The following is a 23,682-nucleotide window of genomic DNA, read 5'->3' as shown; positions in this document are numbered from 1 at the left end:
TGTTTTCCTAAACACAGCCGCTGAAGGGTTTCCCACCATCTGCTTCTAATGAATCTCCCACAATAACCCTAACTCAGAACCCACTGTGAACACAGCTGATCAGCAAAATGTTTATTACTGGGCTAGCGGTGGCGGGGTGACAGTTTGGGATCTGGCTGGGTTTGGATCAACTTCCCCTGAGGCCCCTCCACTGGCTTCTATAGCCAAACTTTCCCTCTGGTACTTGTCACAGTCGCTCGGTTTGTCTTCATGAGGAGCTGGGGTGGAGCCAGGGGACGCAAAGCAGAGAAGTAACCCAGAGTGGCTGTCCCTCCCTTTACGGGAATTCAGGGCAGTTCGTTTGATCAGTGCTTATCATTTTTTGGGTGTCGATACCGTTAGAAATAAGGATATCTTTCAGGTAGGTTACTGTTTCTGGAGGAAGATAAGGGTTTCTTCCCAGGATCCAAATATAATCCACGTGGAAGAGCCAGATGATGGTGGTACAGGAGTACACAAGAGCGTAGTTCACATAATCAGTGATCAGGATCCAGTACGGTGTGGCTGGCGTCACTGAGAACCAGAGGCAGAGCATGAGGAAGGACCAGGGCAAGGGAAACCTCTTCTCCGGGACTCTGGGAACCCACTGAGTCGGTGCGTCACATGGGAAACATGAGGGTTGTGAGAGCTATTAAGCCTACCCTTCTCCAGCTTCAGACCTTCAAGTGGCTGAACTTCTTTAAAAAAAATTTTTTTAGTGTGTGTGTGTGTGTGTGTGTGTGTGTGTGTGTGTGTGTGATGGGGACGGGGGCACATGTCATGACTTATGTGTGGAGGTCAGAGGACATTTGTGGAATTAATTCTCTCTAGCTTTAGGTGGGTTCCAGGGATCAAACTCAGATCCTCAGGCTCAAACGGCAAATACTTTATCCACCAAGCCATGTCATCGGCCACCTCTTAATCTTGAGATAGACTCTAATCATAAAGCTCAGGCTGACCTATATAACTAATATTCCTCCCGCTTTGACCTCCTCAGTGCTGGGATTACAGGAATGTACCACCATGCTTGGTATCTAAAAAGAACACCAACAAAATTCCCCAGTGACTCTAGTGTGTGGCCATAGTCAGGAACCATTTTTATGTCCTCCCCGCTCTGACAGCATCATGGAAAAGGCACACAGGATGACTGGGGATTCAGACAGCCTCCTTAAGTGACGCTGACCCATGGAGATGCATTTAGCAAGGAGGGTCAGGAATGCATGGTGAGGGCCCAAGGTTCAAGTCCACCACCCCGAATGAAGAAGCAGAGGCGAATGTGTTTGGGTTTTCCTTCCTGGATAATCTTAACAAAACCTTCAGCTTTAAGAATGTGACATGGTGCCCAGTGGTGGTGGGTGGTGGTGGCGGCAGTGGCGGCGGCGGTGGCGGCGGTGCATGCCTTTAAACCCTGTGCTCGAGAGGCAGAGGCAGGCGGGTCTTTGTGATTTCGAGGCCACCTTGGTCTACACAGCTAGTTCTAGAACAGTCAGGGCTACGAAGAACTTCCTCTCTGACCCACTTTAGGGACTTGACTGGTTGTGGGACTGGGGGATGGGGTGGGAGGTGGAGGGGGATGTGGCAGGGAGGAGGATGGGGGGCCCGGGGGTAGAGGGGAGGGGAGAGCGACTGTCAGCGTCTGCCCTACCCGCAGGGAGAGGGGCCTCCCAAGCGTTTCCAGCTTGAGGAAACCTCACAGGTCTGAGCTGAGTTCTCCAGTGTATCTACAGAGACAACAAAACGAACTCCTCTCTCTGCTGCCGTGCGTGCACCTTCCTAAGTTAGACCGGAACTCAGAGGGCAGAACAGAGAGACCGGAGAGCGGCAGAGTCCGGCTTGCCTTCCTCTCGCCTGTCGCCTCCTGCCTGCGAGCTTCTGCAGAGGTGGATTGTTCTCCTAACATCTGGTGATTTGGGGGCTTCTGTTTCCCACGAGATCAGACTGGATCCCGTCTCCCACTCATGCCTCGTATGTCTCTCTGCGGGCCTCGCCCCCTGGAACGCCGAGGAAGTTTCCTGGCACCTCCTCAGTGTCCACCTGGGATGCCAGCCTGGAAGGACGGGGCCAGCTCTGTCTTGCCCATCACCGCACCCCTGTGCATCCCGGTGCCTAGGCCAGGGAACAGCACACAGTAGGTGTGCATTGAATAATTGTGCATTGACTTGAACCCGGATGACAGCACTCAGAGGCGTGTGAACACAGGGCTCCGGCTTTCTAGCTACACATCTCCGGTCCCTGACGCTCCCTGAGGGAAGTGGATACTTACACTCAAAAAACTTGACTAGGAGCTTGGCTGGCTCGGAGAGGTTGGTATGTTTGGCTTCCCCTTCGACTTGGTTCATGGTTCCGTCGGGTCTAAAGTGAGAGGAAAAAAAAGAGAGAGAAAAGAAACAAGGAAAGGAAAACGGATATGGGAAAGGAAGGAAAAACAACTCATTGAAAACTCCAAATCAATGAAAGTCAAGCTTTGTGCCTTAAGGGCTCTGGCCGCCAGCGGGGTGGCGTCTGGTGTGAGAGGCTCTTGAAAGGCCGGCCAGACCTGGTTCTGGACCCTGCCCTTCCCTCTGTGACTGTCTGAGATTCAGTGGAGGAAGACAGCCGCAGCGGAAGTGTGTGTGTGTGTGTGGGGGGGGGGGGGGGGGGTTGGGTTGGGTTGGGTTCTGCGCTAGGCCCTTGCATTTCCACACTGGTTTTTTATGTTTGCCATTTGCTTTTCAGGCACTTCCTGCTCCCAGGCTTCAAAGAGAGGGCATAAAGGGGGATGAGAAAATAGAGAAAACAACCCCCTACAAGACTCATCTCTTTACAGAGGAGAGGTCCACGAAGAAACGAAGGAACGGAAGGAAGGAGGAACTAGATCACTGAAAATAATGCGAAGCGGGGAAGGGGTCTGGAGGCACTTCCCATCACCCCTGTGTTGCAGGGACAAATGCAGGGACCTCTTACCGATTTGTCCCCATCGAGGGGCCTGAGGTCTGAAAACCCCTCCAGTTTAGCTAGTGTCCAAGTGAGCGTGGGAGGTTTTGAAACTGAGCCGGTTGTCACAGAGGCAAGGAGGAGACCTGGCCATTATGCTTCCGAGACAAGTCCCGTTCTCAGACACATGATTGTGGAAAAACACACATCTTATAATTGGTCCCCCCACACTTAGTGGTGGCAGAGCCATTCTCTCTTAGTGGTATATAAAATGGTGGCATATCTTAAACGTGCTGGTCTCGGAACCAAGGAAGTACTCGGACCCTTCCCAAGGACCTGGCCCGTTTCAGACTAACTCCCAATGACCTCGTGAACCCAGAGGCCAGGGCAAAGCCTTGGGGGAGAGGCCAGAGAAGGGGGATGCCTAGACATGACTGTTCCTCTTCGGGAGAGGGCAAAGGGGCTGCCTGCCTGTCAGTCCTCAAGAAGGGCAACCGTGAGAGCCAAGTATGTGTGAGGAAGTCAGCAGGTTAGCGCTATGGTTAGCAGTGAGGGACGTGTTGTGGGATAATCGTTTTGTACAGTGTGAATATGTATCACTCAGACTGGTTTAATAAAAAGCCAAAGAGCCAATAGCTAGGCAGGATTTCCAGGCACAGCAGACGCCAGGAAGAAGAAGAAGGGCAGTGAAGCCAGCCAGAGGCTGAACTAACTGGTCAGATACCCAAAATGGGAGAGAGGTAAAAGTCACGTGGTTGAATGTGGATTACTAAAAACACGGGTTAATTTAAGTTATAAGAGCTAGTTAAAAAAACAAGCCTAAGCTATCGGCCGAGCTTTCATAATAATAAGTCTCCACGTCGTGATTTGGGAGCTGGCAGGAGGGACAGGAAAATCCTCTTACAGGGGTGCTGCTCTGAAACCAGAGCCTACGCTGCAGGTAAGGGAGGTTGGGAAAGGTACTCTCCTATTCCTGGCTGCATCGGCTGTCACCATGTAGGGCCAGGCACCATGCCCTGCTGTCTCCCCTAGAAGACGGTTTGCTTCCGTCTGCAAATGGTAACTTAGCAACAAACCAGGCTCTTCTCCTCTCCACCATCACTTGTGTCTTGTTCCAGAATAGTTCTCCAAACGCCAGTCTCTGTTCGTAAAGGCGCAACGTGCTCGTGGGAAAAATGCATTTGTATTTTCTTTTTTTAAATATTATTTTTGTTACATTTGTTTAGTGTCTGTGGCGCATACTTCTATCATGACACTAGTGTGTAGGTCAGAGGGTACGTGGGGGACCCGGCTTGGCGGCAGGCGCCTTTGCCTACTGAGGCATCCCACTGGCTCCAATCTGCGTTTTCGAGTGGCGGGAGTTCAGCCATTGAAGGGTCATGTTTATTAGATGATTGCCACATGCCAAACACTGCGGTAAGAGCTTTACACCTTTTACCTCCTTTGATGCCCAGACAGCCTCAGGGATGGTTCTTCTGTTGCTGCTGGCTACGGACTAGCTAATCTAAGATGCAGAACCAGGCAGCCAAGTGGCAAGGCCTTATCCCTTCACTCTTCCAGCACTAGGCTAGCTCTTCTGGGCCCCAAGTCCTTGAACACGGGCTGAGAATCCCAGCTCCCTATGTGTGGACTTCATGGGTTTGGTACCTAATGGGACATGATATTTCACTGCCAGGTGGAGATGGCACACACCTTTCATCTCAGCACTCAGCAGGCAGAGGTAGGTGGATCTCTCAGTTCGAGGCCAGCCTGGTCTACAGAGTGAGTTCCAGTACAGCCAGGGCTACACTGAGAAACCCTGTCTTGAAAAACCAAAATAAAATATAAAGAAAAGAGGTCATTAGAACTCTCCTGCCTGCTACGGTCTGGATAAATGTTCCCCCAAAGGACCGGGTAAAGGTTTGGTCCCCAGGGAGGTGCTGTTATGGTGGAGTTGAGACTGAGAAGAGATCCTTACATCACTTCAAAGAGGATTGTGGGACCCTGTTTCTCTTTCCTCCCTCCGGGGGTGAATTGTTTTTTCTACCCCATGTTCCCACCATGCTGTGCCCACTTCACCAGAAGCTCAAGGAATAAGGCTCCTTGGTTCCAGATGGAACCTCCTGAACTACGGCCCAAATCACCCTTTTCTCTGGAATTCCACTGTGAGGAGAAGCCGCTGACTAATACAGAGCCTGTAAAATTCCTGGGAGATTCCCAGCAAAGGCATTTCAATCCCTGTAGTCAGCCCTTCATGCAGCCCTCCCCTGGGGCTCCAAAAGGAGCTGGAGTTCTGTCAGAGGCCCTCAAGCGCCTGCCTGCCTTCTTCCCTTCCTTCCTTCCTTCCTTCCTTCCTTCCTTCCTTCCTTCCTTCCTTCCTTCCTTCCCTCCCTCCTACCTCTGGTTTAAGCAGGATGGGAGTCACTGGCTGGGCTCTGGCCCACAGGGAAGTGAGTGGATGGTATGGGGAACACAGAGAGCCTCTGTGGACCCAGCGGCTTGAGGGCTGAGGGTGGTTGTTTTCTTGGAGTTGAATATCGTCCTCAGATCTTGTATGGAACAGAAAGAACACCCCTTCACCCCCAGCCTTTTTACACTTGGTCTCTTGGGTCCCATCTCCTGGGTCCAAACCTAAGCCTCATCATGTGTCAGTTGTATGATCCCTGAACAAGGTGCTTAACCTCTCTGGACCTAAATTGTCTCATCCATGAGGTTTGTAACAGTATCTATTTTTGCTATGTCATGGGGATTAAATAAATATATTTTCAAGGGCAGAGAGAGTGCCTTGCATACAGGAAATACTTAAATGTATTTGTTGGTGATGTAACGTTTGTTGGTGGAGGGTAAGCAAGAAGGACCTCATCCTGGGTCTCTTCACGTCTACTCTCCAGAACGAAAAGTTTTAGATCGAATATCAGTGTCCAGTGCACTTAGTGATAGAAGTCCATACTTCTAAAAGTCATCCTGTTGACTAGAGAGTACATGTATCTGACGCTAGCTTAGCAAGAAAAGGAGGTGCCTGGGACTGGAGATGCGTCTCATTCAGTAGGGTGCTTCTTAGCATACAAAAGGCCCTGGGTGAACATTAGCACTGCACAAACAAGGCTTGGTGGAGCACACTTGTAATCCCAGCGCTAAGAAGGATCAGAAATTCCGGAACATCCTCGGCTACACAGTGAGTTGGAGACCAGCCTGGGCTGCATAAGATCCTGACTCAAAAGAAGGAAAAAGAGAAAACCGAGAGAAAAGGGTGGGGAGGTCCCTAGCAGGGAAGCGCATTGGAAGTGGGATAAATGGCCACGGGATAAAATGAGCCGCAAGTTCCCAGAAGTGTTCAACAAAACTTGATGGCCTCAGTGAGTAAACGGACAGAAAGGGCTTCTCTCTTGGTTTGGAGGCCAGACAAGGCAGCCTAATGTCCTCTGCTACCAGAGTCCCCGTTTGGCGATGACATCAGGGGTGCTGGCTGAATTACTGTTGACCCTCCGCTGTCTCTCAGCATCCGGTATTCGGCAGGTGCTCAGGAGCGGTTAAAGAAGAGAACACACGCACTCCAGTCCCGACCACCCTGCCTAGCCTGAGTAACACACGCGCCCTCTCCCCGCCCCTAAGCACAGAACAAGGCCGTCCCAGGTGGACACATGGTCGCTCACTCACCTCCTCTCCTGGTTTACCATTTTGATGTTGCCATTCTCCATCAGCAAGTAGTTGGCTTGATTGCAGTCTCCTCTCTCAAAGCTCGATGGGATCTTCTCGATTTCATACCACCTTCCAAGATACTGCACAGACAACAAGAAGAAGCAGGGCAAAACCCAGGGGCTCTCTGGGGACCTGCTGGCTCTCTCCCATTGTCGTCTTAGAAGCAGAGCCCTTTCCAGGGGCAACCGGGCCAAATGGGCTGCATTATCCCCAGCCAGCTGGGCAAGCTCGTGTTTCAAATGAGAAGAAGTGAATGGGTGTGCGGGTACTGGTTGTATGCCACATCTATTCCTCAAGGGCTCTTTATTTAGATATGTCCTCAGAGTCTCTTCAGTCAAAACCTGTGTGAAATCCCAGCCTCTGTGAAAGGAAGGGATTATCTGGTGGCTGGAAAACACCTTCCACCTCCAACAGCTGATAATTCTACAAGGCATCTTTGAAGTGGGTGTAACTCAGACATGCTGGCTGTAGCAACTGCTTGGTGTTGGCTTACTGAAACCTCTGCACAGGGCAGCTTGGTACTATTGAGCAAAACTAAAAGCACATGCTCTTTAGCCCAGCAATTGAACTTCTGGGACTGTATCTCCTGCTGTAAAAAAAACAAAACAAACTGGTGTGTATGTATAAGGTTATCTGTTGTATCTCTGTCTGTCACAATAAAAGGCAGGAAACAGTCCAGTGAGGGGCTGGGAAAATAATAGATGGTACATCTATCTGATGACACTTTGAACACCCCCCTTTAAAAAAGATCTATGCAATTATCTTGAAAGTATCCAAAGAAAAAGGAGCAAACAGCCAGGTTTGAGGTGGGGTGTATTTAAACGGCCTTTCGTATAACAATAAAACTTATCATAAGGGGTTCTATTTTGGTGGTGACGAGCTACAAACTAACCAGCAAAGATTTATTGACTTGTGGTTCTGTAAGCCAGACTCTGATCCTAACCTCACTAGGCTAAAATTGAGATGTGGGCTTCCTCCCCTCCCGGAGGCTCTGAGAGAGAGTGGGCGTCTTTGCTTTCTCCATGTTACATAGGCTGCCTGTTTTTCTGGACCTGGAAGTCCTCCACATTTAAGTTCAGCTGACCTTCACTGTGCCTCCCTGACGAGATCTCACTTCTTCATCAAACCTCTCTAACACAGCTAGGAAGGGTGTTCTGCTTCTAATAATTTATGTGATTAAGTCGGGTCTACCTGGATAGCCAATCTGGCCATCTCAGGTCACCTCGGTAGAATCCCTTTATTCCGTGGGAGGTAGGGTGTTCACAGGTTAGAAAACAGGCCATGGACTTCTGGAAGCTGTTGTTTTGGCTACCACAGTCTTACACATATTCGCTTGTATATGTACACCTTGTCTAAAAAAAGGTACCCATTAGGCTGGCTTTACTGGTTGCTCCTTGGTGGGCAGGGAAACCGAGGAAACTAAGGGGAACTTCATCGGATGCTCCTTTGGACCTTTGGGGTCTGGGTTGGTTGTGTCCTCCGCACCCCCACCCTCCGTGCTTCTGGGGACGGAACAAAACGTAGACTTTATACTAGCCAGATATACTGTCACTGAGCTATGGGCCCGGCTCCCTTTTGCACATTCAGCATTTCGAACTACTTGAGTATATTTGCCTAGTCAAAATATTAATTATGATCGTTCTGTAAATTTAAAAATCTGTCACTCAACAGAGCAAGTAGAGCATGCATTCACCTTCAAACATTCAGAAGCATCCTTAGAACGACTGACATGGTTTCAGTCACGTGACACAAGGCTTCAGTCACGTGGCTCTGCACAAGGGCACACCCACATCTTCAACCCTACTTTTCGAACGCCTTTAGTAAGCCCCAACAGTCAGTTAAAAGCATTGAAATTTAGCAGAGGCCTCTAATCCCAGAACCTGGGAGGTACACCGAGTGGGAAATTAGGAATCCAAAGTCAGAACCAGATAGATACATGGAGAGTTCAAGGCCAGCCTGTCTCAAACAAACACACAAACTGCAACAACAGAAACCTAATGAAACAAAACAGCCCCATTGAAGCTGACCTTCATTGGGAGTACCAAAAAAAAAAATGAGGCGAGGGGTTTCATAAGCACCCTCAGAAAAATTTCCATCTTATGATACCTTTTAACAGTTCTTAACTACTCAAGCGACTTGAGTGATCTACAGTTAAGAGCAAGGAAATATGACTTTCCAGAAACAAGGAAACTTAGAGGTGAGAGATTGTCATGTCATGTTCTCTCATGATCCCCAATTCCTCTGTAAACTTTTCTCATTGCAGTTTCTATATGAGGACAATTTGATGTCTAAAAAAGAAAACTGGGAAAGATGCAAAATCACCTTTCTTTGTAGATGATCTGTTACTGTGTACACCAAGTCCAGGGGAACTGCTTTTGAGTGATTTTGAATGTTCCTCTTGCCTTCATCTATGGATGTGTGTGACCAAGCTTAATTTACTTGGTAATGGTAGTCAGACTTGATTTTGTGCAACTGAGCTATATTTCCAGCCTCCCTAAGAAGTCTTAAGTACAAACAAACAACAATAAAAAATCCACAGGCACACACTATTGAAATAATGAGTTCTGCAAATTTAAAAGATGCAAGATTGTCAGGCAGTGGTGGTGCACGCCTTTAATCCCAGCACTCCAGAGGCAGAGGCAGGTGGATCTCTGTGCTTTTGAGGCCAGCCTGGTACAGAGCAAGTTCCAGGACAGCCAGGACTGATATAGAGAAAGTTTGCCTCAGAAAAACCAACCAAACAAACAAACCAACAAAGATGCAAGATCAATATACAAAAGTGTTTCTACACATGTGATGAAAAATCTGCCAATGAAATTTAAAAAACTCCATTTATAATAACATAAAAAGAATGAAAATATTTAGAAATAAATTTAACTAAAGAAATGTAGGAACTTGTATTTTGAAAACTGCAAAATATTGGTAAGACAAAAAGGTAAACAGATGCCGGGCAGTGGTGGCACACACCTTTAATCCCAGCACTTGGGAGGCAGAGGCAGGTAGATCTTTGAGTTCGAGGCCAGCCTGGTCTACAGAGTGAGTTCCAGGACAGCCAGTGCTACACAGAAAAATCTTGTCTAGAAAAACAAAAACAAAAACAAAAACAAAAACAAAAACAACAAAAAATTATAAATAGAAATATAGCTTATGCTCATAAACTGAGAGTGTTAGGATGGCAATACTCTATACTCTTCTTTATATTCTCTGCAAAAATTGACAAGCTGATTATAAAACTCATGAAAAAACAAGGGACAAAGAATAGTTAGAAGAATAAAGTTGAAGGACTCCTGTATTTTGATTAGAAAATTATGACAAATCTGTAGTAATTAAAATTGGAGTAAGTATAGACATAGCTAGAATAGAATTGAGGTTTTGAAAATAAAACTTCATATCCACAGTTAAGCAAGGGCTTAAACTACAAAACCCTGAGAAGAACATACAAGGGTAAATCTTTACAGCCTTGGATTGGGCAAGGCTTCTCTAGGGACCTAGTGCTACCTACTGAACTAATGAGATGCTTACTAATTAGGTACTTAAGTTTGTAGGTCTAACCCCACAAGTACAAGCAACAACAACAAAAAAAAAAAAAAAAACATGAACAAATTGGACTTTATCGGTATAAAAAAACCCCTCATGCTTCAAAGGGCATATCAATAAAGGGAAATGTTCCATCAAATGGGATAAACTATTTTAACCTATCTCAGAAGAGATTTGCATCTAGCATAGAGGAAGAGCATTTGGGTATCAAGAATTAAAAGACTTTTGGGGGGAGCGTTTCGAGACAGCGTTTCTCTGTGTCTGTCCTGGAACTCACTCTGTAGACCAGGCTGGCCTCAAACTCAGAGATCCGCCTGTCTCTGCCTCCCAAGTGCACCACCATGCCCAGCTTTTTTTTTTTTTAACCCCCTGCCTTTTTTTTTTTTTTTTTTTTTTTAAGGGCAAAAGATTCAGATGGAAGATTTCCACATGGCTCATAAGTACATGAAAAGATACCCAATACCACTAGGCCTTAGGAAACAGAGATGATACGGCTTAATACCCCCACAGCACCTATAAGAAAAGAGGGCATTGGTAACAACTGCTGGCGAAGAGGTAAGGGAATCAGTGCTAGAGGCTGTTTGTGAGGATGTACAGTGGTGCAACTCTTCTAAAACGGTCCAACAGCTTGTCAAAAAGCCAAACACAGATTACCACATCAGCAATTCGACTTCATATATACCCCAAAGAACTGAAAACATAGGCCCCTCTCTTCCAAAAAGTTCCCAAGCCTGAATGTCCACAGCAGCAGCATTTCTATAACAAAAAAAAAAAAAAAAAAAAAAAAAGTAAACGGGCGGCAATGGCGCACACCTTTAATCCCAGCCCTCGGGAGGCAGAACCAGGCAGATCTCTGTGAGTTCAAGGCCAGCCTGATCTATAGAGTAAGATCCAGGACAGGCTCCAGAGCTACACAGAGAAACCCTGTCTTGAAAAACCAAACCAAACCAAAACAAACAAACAAACAAACAAAAAAAGTAAAACAACTCAAGCCATAAGGATAAATACACTGTAGCATCACCCCCACACATCATTTGGCAACAAAAGGAATGAAGTATTGATGCCCGCTGGGACACAGGTGAACCTTGAAAACATCTCCTTCCATCACAAAAAGCTAGCCCTGTATATTCCGTAGACATATTCGTGTTGACAGAAAGGAAAGCATTGGTCGTGTGGGTATGGCAGCGTTGGGAAGAAAAGGATTGTTCTGGTTTGGATGTAGAGCTTCTCCCCAGGTTCGATCACAGGAGGTTTCGTCCTGATGTGAGCAGAGCTCAGCGGTGGGACTTTTGAGGAAGTGACTGGATGCTGAGAGCTCCGACCTAATCAATGGATTAGTCCCTTGATGGATTTGCAGTATTGGTAGGTGGTAAGTGGGAGGGGTCTAGGTAGGGGAAGCAGGTTACTGAGTTCATGCCCGGGAGAGATGGCTCTTGTTTGCAGTCTCGCTGCTCTCTCTGCTTACCGGCCACCGAAAGCTAAGCAGCCTTCTGCCTACGTATCCGATGACGTTCTGCCTCACCCTAAGCCTGTGGGCCACGTGAACCATGGCCTGAAAACACTGAAACCAGGAGCCACAAGAGATCTTCCCTGTCTCAAGCTGTTTCCCTCAGGTATTTGTCAGGGAGATGAAAAGTCTAAGTAATCCAGCTAGAGAGACTGTCAGGGGGTTTGTGCTTTCTTCTTAGGATAATGAAAGTGCTCTAAAATTGATTTAATGATGGTTGCATAACAGCGAATATATTAAAAATCCTTGGAATAAAAACCTTTTTGAACAAGCCAGTAATATGCTATGTAAACCAATCTTAATACAATTTTTGCCTTGAAATAACTCTGCTTTGGGGCTGGAGAGATGGCTCTGCAGTTAAGAGCGCTTGCTGCTCTTAAAGAGGACTGGAGTTCAAGTCCCGGCATACACATTGGACAGCTCACAACTGCCTGTAACTCCAGCTCCAGGGGATCCAACACTCTCTCCACCGGCACCTGCACACTTATGCACATTCACACACAGATGCACACACAGACACATACATTTTTAAAAAAAAATTTTTTTTTAAACATTTCGCTTCAGTTCTCAAAGGACTTCTGTAAGTGAAGATATCAGTTATAATTTCCAGGATATTTTGGAATTTTTACTCCCAGACTAAAATCTGACTCAAATTCCCTGGACATTATCACAAAGGTTGTGTGTGTGTGTGTGTGTGTGTGTGTGTGTGTGTGTGTGTGTGTGGTTTTCCAGGTTGACTCAATTAAAGGGAATCCTTACAATCTTAATGGAGAACGTCAGTGCAGAGCTTAGCGTGTGGCTTTTCCTTTCTTACCGTGGACATTCTCTGCCGTCTCATTCCGCCCTTCTAATGACTAAGCTCCTTTGTCCCAGCTCTGTCCAGCCCACCCTCTAACATTCCCAGCACTCACCCCAAAGTTCCAGTGCCTGATAATTTCAGTGTTTCTCAAACCAAGTGTGCTGCTCCCTAAAAGCAACCAAAACCTTTTTAAGGAGAAGGGCCTTGCGGTTAGAACTCAGGCCGTCCACTGTCGTGGGAGCCGCTGAATTCGGTCACCTAATAGCTGCTCCTTTCGCCTGCTCCCTCTGCCTCATTCCAGGAAGAAGCAGCATTTACGGGGAGCTAGTTGTCTTGTAGGTAACAAGAAAAGACCCTGGGGGACTTCTGGCCTTTCCTAGGTCCTGTCTGGAGTTTCGAGCCAGGAAGCCTAGTTTTGAGCCCTATGGGTGTGAACTAACTACCTGTGTCACTTGAGAAGGACACTCAGCTTCTCTCTCTGTAGGACAATAGTAGTGAAACAGCCACAGTCAGTGACCCTGTTCACACTATACCCTCACCCCCACCTCCCCATAGTGATGGGGGACAATTCCCATACACTGACAGCTCATGCTTGCCACCCCCTGCTCTCCCCAGCCAGGGCCGTGGGAGCACCTACAGCCTGTTGGCATCCATCTGGGGGGCAAGCTGAGGTACCAAAGACTCCCCCCGTCCCCTTTCTAGCCTCAGAGACTGCTTCACAGAAACCCCAAAACTAAGGTAAGTGCCTTGCCTGTTGGGAGCACAAAGGTCCTTATGCATGCAGATAGCACTAGAGAAGCCAGGAATGCTAAACACGCAGGGTTGTCTCTTCAAGGAAAAGAGGTATAACCTGTTTTCCACCCAGAAGGCTGGGGATGGAGGCAGCTGATAGCCTAGGTAACCCCTGTGCTGTCTGTAGGACCAAGCCATACCTCACTCCCCTAAGATCCCTCAACCAGGACCAGAGATGATGAGTAGTCTAGATAACCTTTGCACTATCTGTATGACCAGAGGCTCCCTGCACGCTCCCATAACCAGAACCAGAGGTGGCTAATAGACTAGATGACTTCTGTGCTATCTGTATGGTGGAGAGCACACCAGATCCTCCTCTAGTCCCTTAAGATAATACATGCAGCCTATGTATAGAGCCCATCTTCATAGAAGACCTGACATGTACTTTGAGCAAGTTTCAATGTAGTTATGCATCTTTGTGCACACAAGATTGTGTTACACCAAGAAAAAATGTTTCCAAGTTGCTCTATACTTAAATATGACTAAAATAAACTGCCCGGTGTCAAGACTTTAGAAGTTTGAATCAACACCGGCTGCTAAGTCGTGTTGAACTGAATTTCCTTCTTGCCTCACACGGATTGTTACTCTGCTGGCCTGTGTCTGCAGAGACCTCCACACTTCCCCAAGACTTGCTTTGGAGATTAAAGAATACAATGAACCTCTTAGCATGCTCAAAACAAAGGGGAGGTTTGAGTTACCACACCTTTAGCACGTCAAAATTCTCTTGCACTGAAGGAGTTGGGCATTTCCCAAGATGGAAACTTTGTCCCTCGGCTGCAGTGAAGAGGCCTGCCAGTGTGCCCAGGAGCAACAGCATGGTCACCATCTTGGGTCTGAGTGGCTTCAGGAGAGGCCTAGGGAGAAATAATGCAGCTGGAGGTGTCTGGATCTCCTAGGACACACAGTGATGGAGAGTCCTTGTGGGCGGGCCTGGTCCCTCAGCTGGCATTCTCCTCAGCACTGAGGAGCTGCATCTTGCAGCTGCTGCCAGCCTGGCCATCCAGCCACAGTGAGTCCATCACCCCAGAGCACTGAGCACCTCTTTTAGAGCATCTCTTGCTGGATTAGCCTCCTCTGTGAACCCACACCCTCCCACGCTTCATTGAATATTTCCCTAGGGTGGGCACCTGACCAGTTCTCTTCAGAACCATCCCAGAATCTTGGAAATGTCAGGTTCGTGAGGTTTGTTTCTGGAACAAAAATAATATGTATACAGGGGCCAGACAAAGAAGTACCCCGAAAGGTCCAAGGGTCTGTAAATGAGGAAATCAAGCTCAAATCCAAATCATGTACGACATCAAGTGTCCTGTGAGATTCATAAGGGAATGCTCCCTCAGACCCCCACACTTCATCTTTGCCAACGTCTTGCTGGGCTGTCCTATCAACCCAAGCTTGGTCCAGGAACCTTGACCAAGAGCTGCATGTGGGGAACCCAGCGTTACTCAGATGGGGTTCCAATTCTGCCTCTGCAACCTACTGAGCGTAACTGTGCAAGATAGGCCTTTGTTTCTTGGTTTATAAAGTGGGACTAATAGTCAGGCCTAGCTCACGAATCTTTGCAAAAATAAAATGGGATGAAATCAAGCCAGGTGTGGTGGTAAAGGGGGCTACTAGAGAGACTTAGGTGGGACAACTCTGGAGTCCACCAATTCAAGACCAGCTCCAATGACATGAAAAGACACACCCCCTGGAAAGGGAGAGAGAGAGAGAGAGAGAGAGAGAGAGAGAGAGAGAGAGAGAGAGAGAGAGAGAATATGAATATTCATAGTAGTGTCTGACACCAAGCAGGTGCGCAGTAAATATTAGCTTTTTAAAAATTTATTTACTTATTTATTTTTGAGTCAGCATCTCACTATTAGCCCTGGCTAGACTGGAACTTGCTTTGTAGACCTGGCTGGTCTGGAACTCACAGAGATCTTCCTGCCTCTGCCTTGTGAGTGCTGGGAATTAAAGACACGTGTCGCCTTGCCCAGTTAAATACTAGCACTGTTATTATGAAAGGCAGAAACAGGATTGTATTTCCCAAGTGTTTGTACTGACCAGTGAGAGTGGTTTTTGTAGAGGATGTGCGTGCGTTCAACCAGAGAAGGCCTGTCAGCTGATATGGAAGAGAGCAACGTCAGTTCCTTACGGAAGTCCTCTGGTGGTCACAATGGGCTCTGGGGAGGGACCATGGATAGACAGGGGAGTGTGATGGCCATCAGTGCAGGCTATGGACGGACACTTTGGGCTCCTCTCTGCCCCTTTCCCCTGACTTGCCTTCCCTCTGCTCCCATTCTGTGACTCCTTGCCTCTCCCCGCACATGAGCTATTTCCAGCTTGCTGCCTTTCTCTCCGAGATGAAGGTGACTGAGTCAATGCACTCCAAATGTTCTCAGATCCAAGCATTGAAAAGGATGTGTCATAACAGGAATAATTATAACCACTTCATTACGAGTCTCTGAACCTCCAAATAACTTTAATAATCAATAGCTTTTTCTTCTGAAGGTTTTGTTGCCTGGTTTTCAAAAGAACAGTTATGTAAGGAGTGGGAGCTGCCAGCTGGGGCGGGCTGGGGAGGGGGTGGCTGCTGAAGTTCTCTTGAGCAAATCTGTGGAGGGACCACCATCTTTAGTCCTACAGGCCCCCTTTCCCATTGCTATATAAACTACAGCTGTGTTTTAACATTTCAGAGGGTGGAGTGTTTGTAGAAGTCCAACCTAAACTCAGAAAACTTTGCACCCTTTCTCAGGGGCTCTTGGAATCTTTGTAGCTCTGCCCAACAGGCCTAAGTCAATGGGTTTTCCCAAGGACTGGGCTTGGCATGTGGCATATAGTATGTACACTCTACTGTGTTTCCAAATGGATAGGACCTTAGAGGATACCTACCCAGCCCCCCCCTTACCCCTGCCAGGTGTGCAGATGGGGAAACTGAGGCCGAGAAGGGAACAGGACTATGACAGGGCCAGCTCTCCACCCATAGCCTCTAAGCCATGTTCCCTTCTGCGTCCAACTTTGTGCCTTTCAATGAATGCCTGCCTGTGAGACCCAAGGAGCCCTGCCTTACCATGCAACAGCAATAACAAGTGAGCCCCATGTCTAACTCTGACAAATGTCTTATTACAAGATGTTCTCACGTGGGCTGAAACATACCCTTAAGTTCTGTGGGAGGATTCAGAACAAGGCTAACTCCCGTTGACTACATGGTTTCCAGAGGTGCCGATGCCATCTGGTTGTTTGAGTTTTCTTCCTATAGCCAAAAGTCCTTGAGAGGGGAGAGGCTGATTTTTCCATGTCCCTTCTGTTTGGATTCACTTAACACTGATAGAGCATGCTATTGGCATGCATGTATAGCTCTGGATAAAAGTTGCATGATTTACGGTGCGTATTTTCTCATTGTCTAATATCACAGGAAGATCGTCTTGGTGAGTTTACTTCTAGAAATAGATTCTGAGATTTCACATGTTACAATAAAATATTTCCATGGGTACATAGTCCTTAAGAACAAACAAACCCATGTAGCCTTCAAATCGAACAAGAATTGCTTTTTTCCCCCTTTTCTTTTCTTTTCTATTATTTTTTTTTCTACATAGTCCAGGCTGTCCTCTGTAACTCAAACAGTTTGTGATGCCTGCTTCCCTAGTGTGAGGGCTAAAGGTTACACCACCACACCCAGCAAATCACATATCTAAACAAAATGTTTTTGTGTTCCAGTGTACCGTACTCTGTTCACACAATCAATTCCAGTTTTCAGTTGATCTTACCATCGGTGCAGCTGAATCGCTCTAGGGAATTCTACTGGTGCCGTCTTGGCACACAGGCAATTTTCCCATCGTCTCCTTTGGGTAGGGGGAGGGTGGGGAATAGGAGAAGCCATCAGGGCAAGTGCAGGCTTACCTACCCCTCCGACCTGTCACCAGAAAAGGTACCAATAGTACCTACCTTACAAGTTTGCTTGAGGAAGAGGAGATGACTCCTGCAGAGCTAGAGTGCAAGCCCTCCGTCCATACTTACTGGGAGAGCTGAAAGGGGGCAATGGGAAGTCAAGGCATTCTCTATCTTAAACTCATTTATTTTAGTGAAAGTTACAACTACACACTTACCTTTTCTTATTAAGATGATAGTTTCCACACAGAAGCCTCCAAGTGAGGTGCCTGTTTTGGTGCCTGGCTTCTCCCAAGTCACTTTATAAGCTCCCCATCAGGCCATTGCCCTTTGAGGGTCATGCATGCCACACCCCCAAAGCTCAGGAAGGCTGGCCTCAAAGCTGAGCTCTGTATGAGGCACAAAGATGGGATGCTGTGTCTGTCGCCTCCTTAATTTCCTTCACAGCTGCTCCCTGAGGAAGAAACAATGAGATACTGTTTGTGTGTGTGTGTATGTGTGTGTGTGTGTGTGTGTGTGTGTGTGTGTGAGAGAGAGAGAGAGAGAGAGAGAGAGAGAGAGAGAGAGAGAGAGAGAGAGAGAGTATTTTCATTCAAAACATCTTTTATGCTTTGTGGATTTTCTAACTTGACATCTTTTCGGTCCAAATGCCCTTGTAAGTTCCAGCAAGATGAGTTTATACTGTTTCCAAACATCTGGTATTTATTTTTCATTTTTGTGTAAATGAAAAATCAACTATTTCATTTCCTGAAATACAGGAATACTGCACCCCATGTAGTACTGGCCAGGAATGTGACTCAGGTACCAGGGCCAGGGATGGGGATCAGAGTTGGCTTGCAGTGAGGTCCCAGGGTGGACCCCTCCTGCAGTGAGTGCCGGTTTCTCCATTGTGAGGCAGAGACAGTCTTCACTAGAAATGGACATGTAAGGGACGTGTCAGTCTATACTTGGTGGGCTCAAAATTGAGAGCATCAATGTCTCTTCTGTAGCCCCTCTCTCTGCACCCTTTACAACACACCCACCTCCCTTGCATGCCTTAGAGCTGGAGAGTGGGGTATGGTTTAAATGGGGTCTTTTGGTTCAGTCACATTAGGGCCTGCCACAAACCAGATACACCCAGATGGCTACAGACTTGGAAATTTGGTGAATGGAGAGTAATTTCTAATCAAGCCTCTGCAGGGTGGAGAGTGAATGAAGAGGCACGCTGAACATTCCAGCTTAAATTATACAGTTTAACTGCTAACTATTCAAATTCACTACTCAGATCTTCAGGCTTCCAAGGGGTCTGCAGACAGAGCTATGGAGGCTGACTCAACCCGGCCTCTGCTTTTAATGTACAGCACTGATGGGGACTGCCTGCTCTGTAAGGACCTTTCTGTCCTGCGTATCTATAATTTTGTAATGATTTTCAGCCAAAGGGTGCTAGAGACACATCTTACTGTAGATGGTGAGGGTGGATAGTAGAAGGAAGAGCTTCAGGGACTGGACAAATCCACAGGTTCCTACACGCTGTCCGGACCACCTAAGACCTCATAGTGGTTCCTATGATGTCACATCTAAGCAGGACATGTCTAATCTCTGGTGTTGAGAGGTCACATCTGGGGACTGAATCTGTGCCACTAAGGAGTGAAGCCTAGAAGTCCTCTTCCCCTTGGCATCCGTGAAAGAGCACGGGGCTGTGAACCAAGACAAGGGGGTCCAGGCCAAGCATTATGACTGCCTTGCCATCAGCCCTCACAAGGCTCTCTGCCTGCACCTGGTCCCAGCTGCACTCTCCTTCCATGTTAGCATCCTGTGGTCATGACATGGTTCCTCCTACTGGAGGAAAAGACAGGACCCAGCAAGATGGAAATGATTAAGCTAGGGGAGGGTCATACCACTTTGGGCACCATTAAACCCCTAGGGTCCCACACAGCAGCTGGCATCTGTCAGTGTCAGACCCCTGACTCCTCTTTACCTCCCACACTACCAGGCCCTGGGACTCCTGAAAGCAGCAGGACTCACAGGTTGTCACTTCTTCTCCATGGGTGTCCTCACCACACATGGAGAGACAGAGAGGCAGTGTGTGCATGAGGAAGGGCATGGGAAAGGGGCTTCTGCATGCAGCTGTCTCCACAGGTCCTCAGCCTCAGGATGCACAGGGACCACACCCTGGAAGCCAGGCATCTGGGGCTGTCTTCACAGCAGGCTGTTCATCCTGAATCAGGAACCAGTGAGCATGGGTTCCCCTGTGCTCTGATGGGAACAATAGGAGCAGTGTGGCCCAGCATGTGGTTGTGCAGCCATCTTCTGGTCACAAAGGAGCAGCAAGGAAGCCAAGAGGCATGAGATCCCCAAGGCAGGACTTGGAGCTTTTTCAGGGTCCAAACAATTTCCTGGTGAACTATAGTAACCCGGGTCCAGGCAGAGGAGAGAGAGGACCTCCAACTGCATCCTGTCCTCACAGCTTGTTTTGATACAAAAGAATTTCAAATGTGTGTTGTTTCCAGGGTCTGTTCTCAAGGGCTTGCCCAGGGCTCAACTAGTGGACACTTAGTAACTAGGAAAGCTGTCTCCCAGCTCAGGTTACCAGTTTAGAAAAGAACGTTGGGGAGTTTTCCATGGCAGTTTAATTGCCTGATTCAAGCGGTCTGTTGAGTCTTCCAACAAACTGCCTTACTGCGTTTGTTCTCTCTCTCTCTCTCTCTCTCTCTCTCTCTCTCTCTCTCTCTCTCTCTCTCTCTCTCTCTCTCTCTCTCTCTCTCTCTCTCACTCTCTCTCTCTCTCTCTCTTTCTCTCTCTCTCTGGCTCTCTTGTGTGTATGCCTGTGTGTGTGTGTCTGTGCCTCTCTGTGTATGTGTGTGTGCATCTGTGTGTGTGTGTGTGTGTGTGTGTGTGTGTGTGTGTGTATGTGTGTGTTGGAGAGGCCCCTGTTGGTCAGCTGAGAGCTGAAACCTCTAGGCTTCAGGAGAGAAGCATCATCCTTTTGTAATGAGTTTTTTTTTTTTTGTTTTTTGTTTTGTTTGTTTGTTTTTCGAGACAGGGTTTCTCTGTGTAGCTTTGCACCTTTCCTGGAACTCACTTGTTAAACCAGGCTGGCCTTGAACTCACAGAGATCCACCTGCCTCTGCCTCCCGAGTGCCGGGATTAAAGGTGTGCACCACCATCGCCTGCCTGTAATGAGTTTTTAGTGACTTGGTCAGAGTAGCCTTGAATTTCCGTAAAATTCAAGTCCTGAGCCAGTTAGAAGGAAGAGAGAAGGGCCTGGTGATTCTGGGCAGGCTGCTTAGTGTGTTAAGAGGATGAGCCTTTCCTTGAAGCTCAAGGCAGACTCAGGACTCAGATATTGTCCACGATGGCTAGGGAACTCTTTCCTGGCAGAATATTGGTGCCTTATGTCCTCCTGTGTCCCAGGCAGCCCTTGTTCCCTGCCCAACTTCCGCTATCACCTCTCTCTCCTCCACAAGGCTGTCCCACTGTTGCCTGGATACGCAGAATGAGAGGGCAGTGAGTGAACGGTCCCCACACGGAGTCTCCTCCATCACAGGTAGGGCAAGGAAGGTAGGCTTTGCTGGCTAAAGCAGCTGAACTAAAGAAAGTTAAATGAGGAAAACAGCCCGGAATAGACAGGCAGAGGAAAGCCAGGGCTATAATGCAGAACAGACGTGAACATGCCTCTTACTCCACGTCTCTTTCTTCCTGCTTCCCGTCGTAACAACCTCTTCATTCCTGTGACTGGTGGACCATCCTCCATCCTTACAGACGAGGTAGTACCTCCAGAGTAGACTCAGAGTCCTAAATAAAAGCCCAACTTGCCACCAAAAGAGTGAAATTGATAGCATGACACTTTATACAAACAGTGGAACTGCCCTAGAACCGCAGTGAATCTTAATACGGACCAGAGGCTGAGAGATCTTTTTTTGTTTTTTTCTCGGAACAATGAGGCATTCTCTTTCTTGCTCAGGGCCTTCTCCTGCAACACCCCTGCCACGATGTCCCTGTCCCTTCCTCCCTCCATGCCCTTGCTCAGAGGCCACTTTTCTTTGAAATGCCGTCCTGATCTTTCAAATAGCACATTCAGGCCACTGGCCTTACTAAATCCTCACCTCACACTGTAACCACACTCATTTTTTTCTTGCTTATTGTGTTTCTCTGAGAATACGTGGGCTTTGCAAGTATCAGGCAAATGTCTGACGGGCCTCTGCTCTGCTTCCCATGACTACTCAGCACATAGTGAGGGGCTCATAAGAACTTGATTGAATGGATACTACCCCTAGACTTTAATGGGTATTCAAAGATATAAAGCAAAGAGCTAGAAGTAATATTCTAGAAGCTTCTGTTGGAATTAATTTGCTAGAAAAGTACTGACCTCTCAGTCTGTATCTTTTTCATCGAAATCTTATTTTTTTTTCTAGGAATTGCTGGTCATTGAAATAATTAGCTTCTCTTCAACCTCACAGAAAGAATACTTCCTTCTACTCAAAACTGTATCAGGCCCAGAGACCTCAGCTGGGTTTTAGCTGCAATTTTAACTGTATAGGAAAAGGTTTCAGGATGCTGGGCAGGAGAGAGGCCAACTTTCTCCACAGAACAGCGGAGAGAAGCAGAAACATACCACAAAGATGCGGTTTCAAAGCCACTTTCTGAGGCAAAAACACAGGAGAAATTAAGCAGACATGAGAAAGAGTCCAGTTTCGGTCTCTCACTGGCTGAGAGTCAAAAAATTTCAACACACTTGACCAAACCATTGCGTGACTCCCTGCAAAGAAGTCTACTCCATTCTCTGAGAAATATCCCTTGAAAAAGTATTCAAACAGCTGATAGGCCATACTTGAGGTCAAGGCGTGTGTCTTAACCTCATGACCTTTGACCTTTGGGTCTTGCTAGCACTTTCTCATCTACAAATCTGAACAAGGTGCTTTCATTGACCACCTTGAAATTCACAAAAGGGAATTCTCTAGAAAGAGAAATAAGCAAGTCAGATAATTCTTCACTTAACTTTGAAACTTGGCTTGATCCTTAAACTTAGTTATAAGTGACGCCCTTAGAATAATACAATTTCAGAAGCTACAAATCACACGTGTAGCTACTGCTGGGTGCATGTCTTGCTTTCCACCCACCCTGTCTCTGCAAGTCTGCCCCTTGCTTAATAAATTCTAACTTTGCTTTGTACTGACATCCTGAAGTTCTTTCCTCTGTGATAAGAACGCGGCTTCACCTGAGTAGGCAAGAGATGCTTCAGGCTACACAGTTAACAGCTCAGAATTGCATCTCCTGCTGCTGTGGCACTTTCCCTGGGAAAGCTGAAGCTGAGGGATTTCCTCAAGCTAAAACTGGCCATTTGGGGGTGGGGGAGTATGGGGGGAGGGAAAATTCTGTTTCTCTCTAGTTCTCCCTCGCCAAGGCTCTCTTGCCCTGGCTCTGGTTCTCCTGGGAAAGTTAGGATCTTCAGATAAGCAGCTTAGTTTGTCTTGGTGCATGGAGCCTGAGCACAAGCGACTCCATCTTGGTTTAGTTTGTCGGGCCTCCCTCATGCAGAAGCTCAGTCTAAGCCATAAATCTTATTTTGATAACCTGGAAGTTTCCGGGTTATCAAATGTGTAAGTTGATCGTCAATGTATCTCTCCACCTTATCCCTGAGCATTGGGTCAGTAACAAGGGAGGTAAAGGTACTAGTCTAAAGTAACTGAGTCATCACAATGAATATTTTCTCCTGTACACAGTGTCAAGCCATTCTCCCTCAATAGTCAAACATTTTAGAGCCAAAAGACACATTCTTTTTGATATATATTTAAAATTTTAAATGCATTCAATCACAACTCCATATATATAATAGATATATTCATTCACAATTCCATATATATAATAGATATATTCATTCACAATTCCATATATATAATAGATATATTCATTTGCAATTCCCTATATATAATAGATATATTCATTTGCAATTCCATATATATAATAGATATATTCATTTACAATTCCATATATATAATAGATATATTCATTCACAATTCCATATATAATAGATATATTCATTCACAATTCCATATATAATAGATATATTCATTCACAATTCCATATATATAATAGATATATTCATTCACAATTCCATATATATAATAGATATATTCATTCACAATTCCATATATATATAATATATAATGTACTTTGGTCATATTCTCCCTGCATTATCCTCCTTTTCCCACTTCTGACTCCCACCAGACCTTCCTTACCTTCATGTCCCTTCCTGCTTTCAGTATTATTTCCTGCCTGCCCTCCCGCTCCTGACCTCCTTCTTCCACTGAGTTTAACCAGGGCTGCCTGCATGAGCATGGCTGGGAGGTCATTCACTTGAATGAGGGCAACTTTCCATCGGCTACACCACTAAAGGACACTACTCATTCTCCCCCGCCACCATCAACTGCCTAGAGCTCCCCAGGGATGGGTGGGGGCTTCCTGAGCCTTGTCCCTCACCAGCACGAGATGAAATGTCATCAGTCTCGGTCTTGAAAAACGCTTTCTTTAGAAACCCTGAGGAAACCAGAATAAACTGGTTTGGGGAGTAATTTCATTGAACAGTGAATGGACA

At 46.8% G+C, this 23,682-nt stretch overlaps 1 protein-coding gene and 1 long non-coding RNA gene across 3 annotated transcripts; one reads left to right on the top strand and one right to left on the bottom strand.

Moving 5' to 3' along the window:
* Positions 1 to 96: 96 nt before the first annotated feature.
* On the bottom strand, positions 97 to 19,716 carry Apod (apolipoprotein D). Of its 2 annotated transcripts, none has more exons than XM_059276807.1 (6): positions 19,113 to 19,716; positions 17,327 to 17,562; positions 13,948 to 14,098; positions 6,568 to 6,689; positions 2,282 to 2,370; positions 97 to 552 (listed from the first exon to the last, which is right to left on the bottom strand). In XM_059276807.1, exons 3-6 carry the CDS (start codon positions 14,068 to 14,070, stop codon positions 317 to 319), a joined length of 570 nt encoding a protein of 189 aa, XP_059132790.1. In that variant the 5' UTR covers positions 14,071 to 14,098; positions 17,327 to 17,562; positions 19,113 to 19,716; the 3' UTR covers positions 97 to 316. The 2 variants fall into 2 exon arrangements, with proteins under 2 accessions (XP_059132790.1, XP_059132789.1); XM_059276806.1 differs by lacking the exon at positions 19,113 to 19,716 and adding an exon at positions 18,548 to 18,672.
* Positions 19,717 to 20,263: 547 nt separating this feature from the next.
* LOC131922128 (uncharacterized) lies at positions 20,264 to 22,265 on the top strand. Its single transcript, XR_009382219.1, has 2 exons — positions 20,264 to 20,634; positions 21,503 to 22,265. It is a non-coding gene; the product is annotated as an uncharacterized LOC131922128 (long non-coding RNA).
* Positions 22,266 to 23,682: the final 1,417 nt, after the last annotated feature.

The sequence above is a fragment of the Peromyscus eremicus genome, chromosome 12, assembly GCF_949786415.1.
Source record: "Peromyscus eremicus chromosome 12, PerEre_H2_v1, whole genome shotgun sequence".
In the NCBI taxonomy this organism is placed as follows: domain Eukaryota; kingdom Metazoa; phylum Chordata; class Mammalia; order Rodentia; family Cricetidae; genus Peromyscus; species Peromyscus eremicus.
The sequence above is the reverse complement of the archived record's forward strand: the minus strand, read 5'-3'. Positions and strand labels throughout refer to the sequence as shown.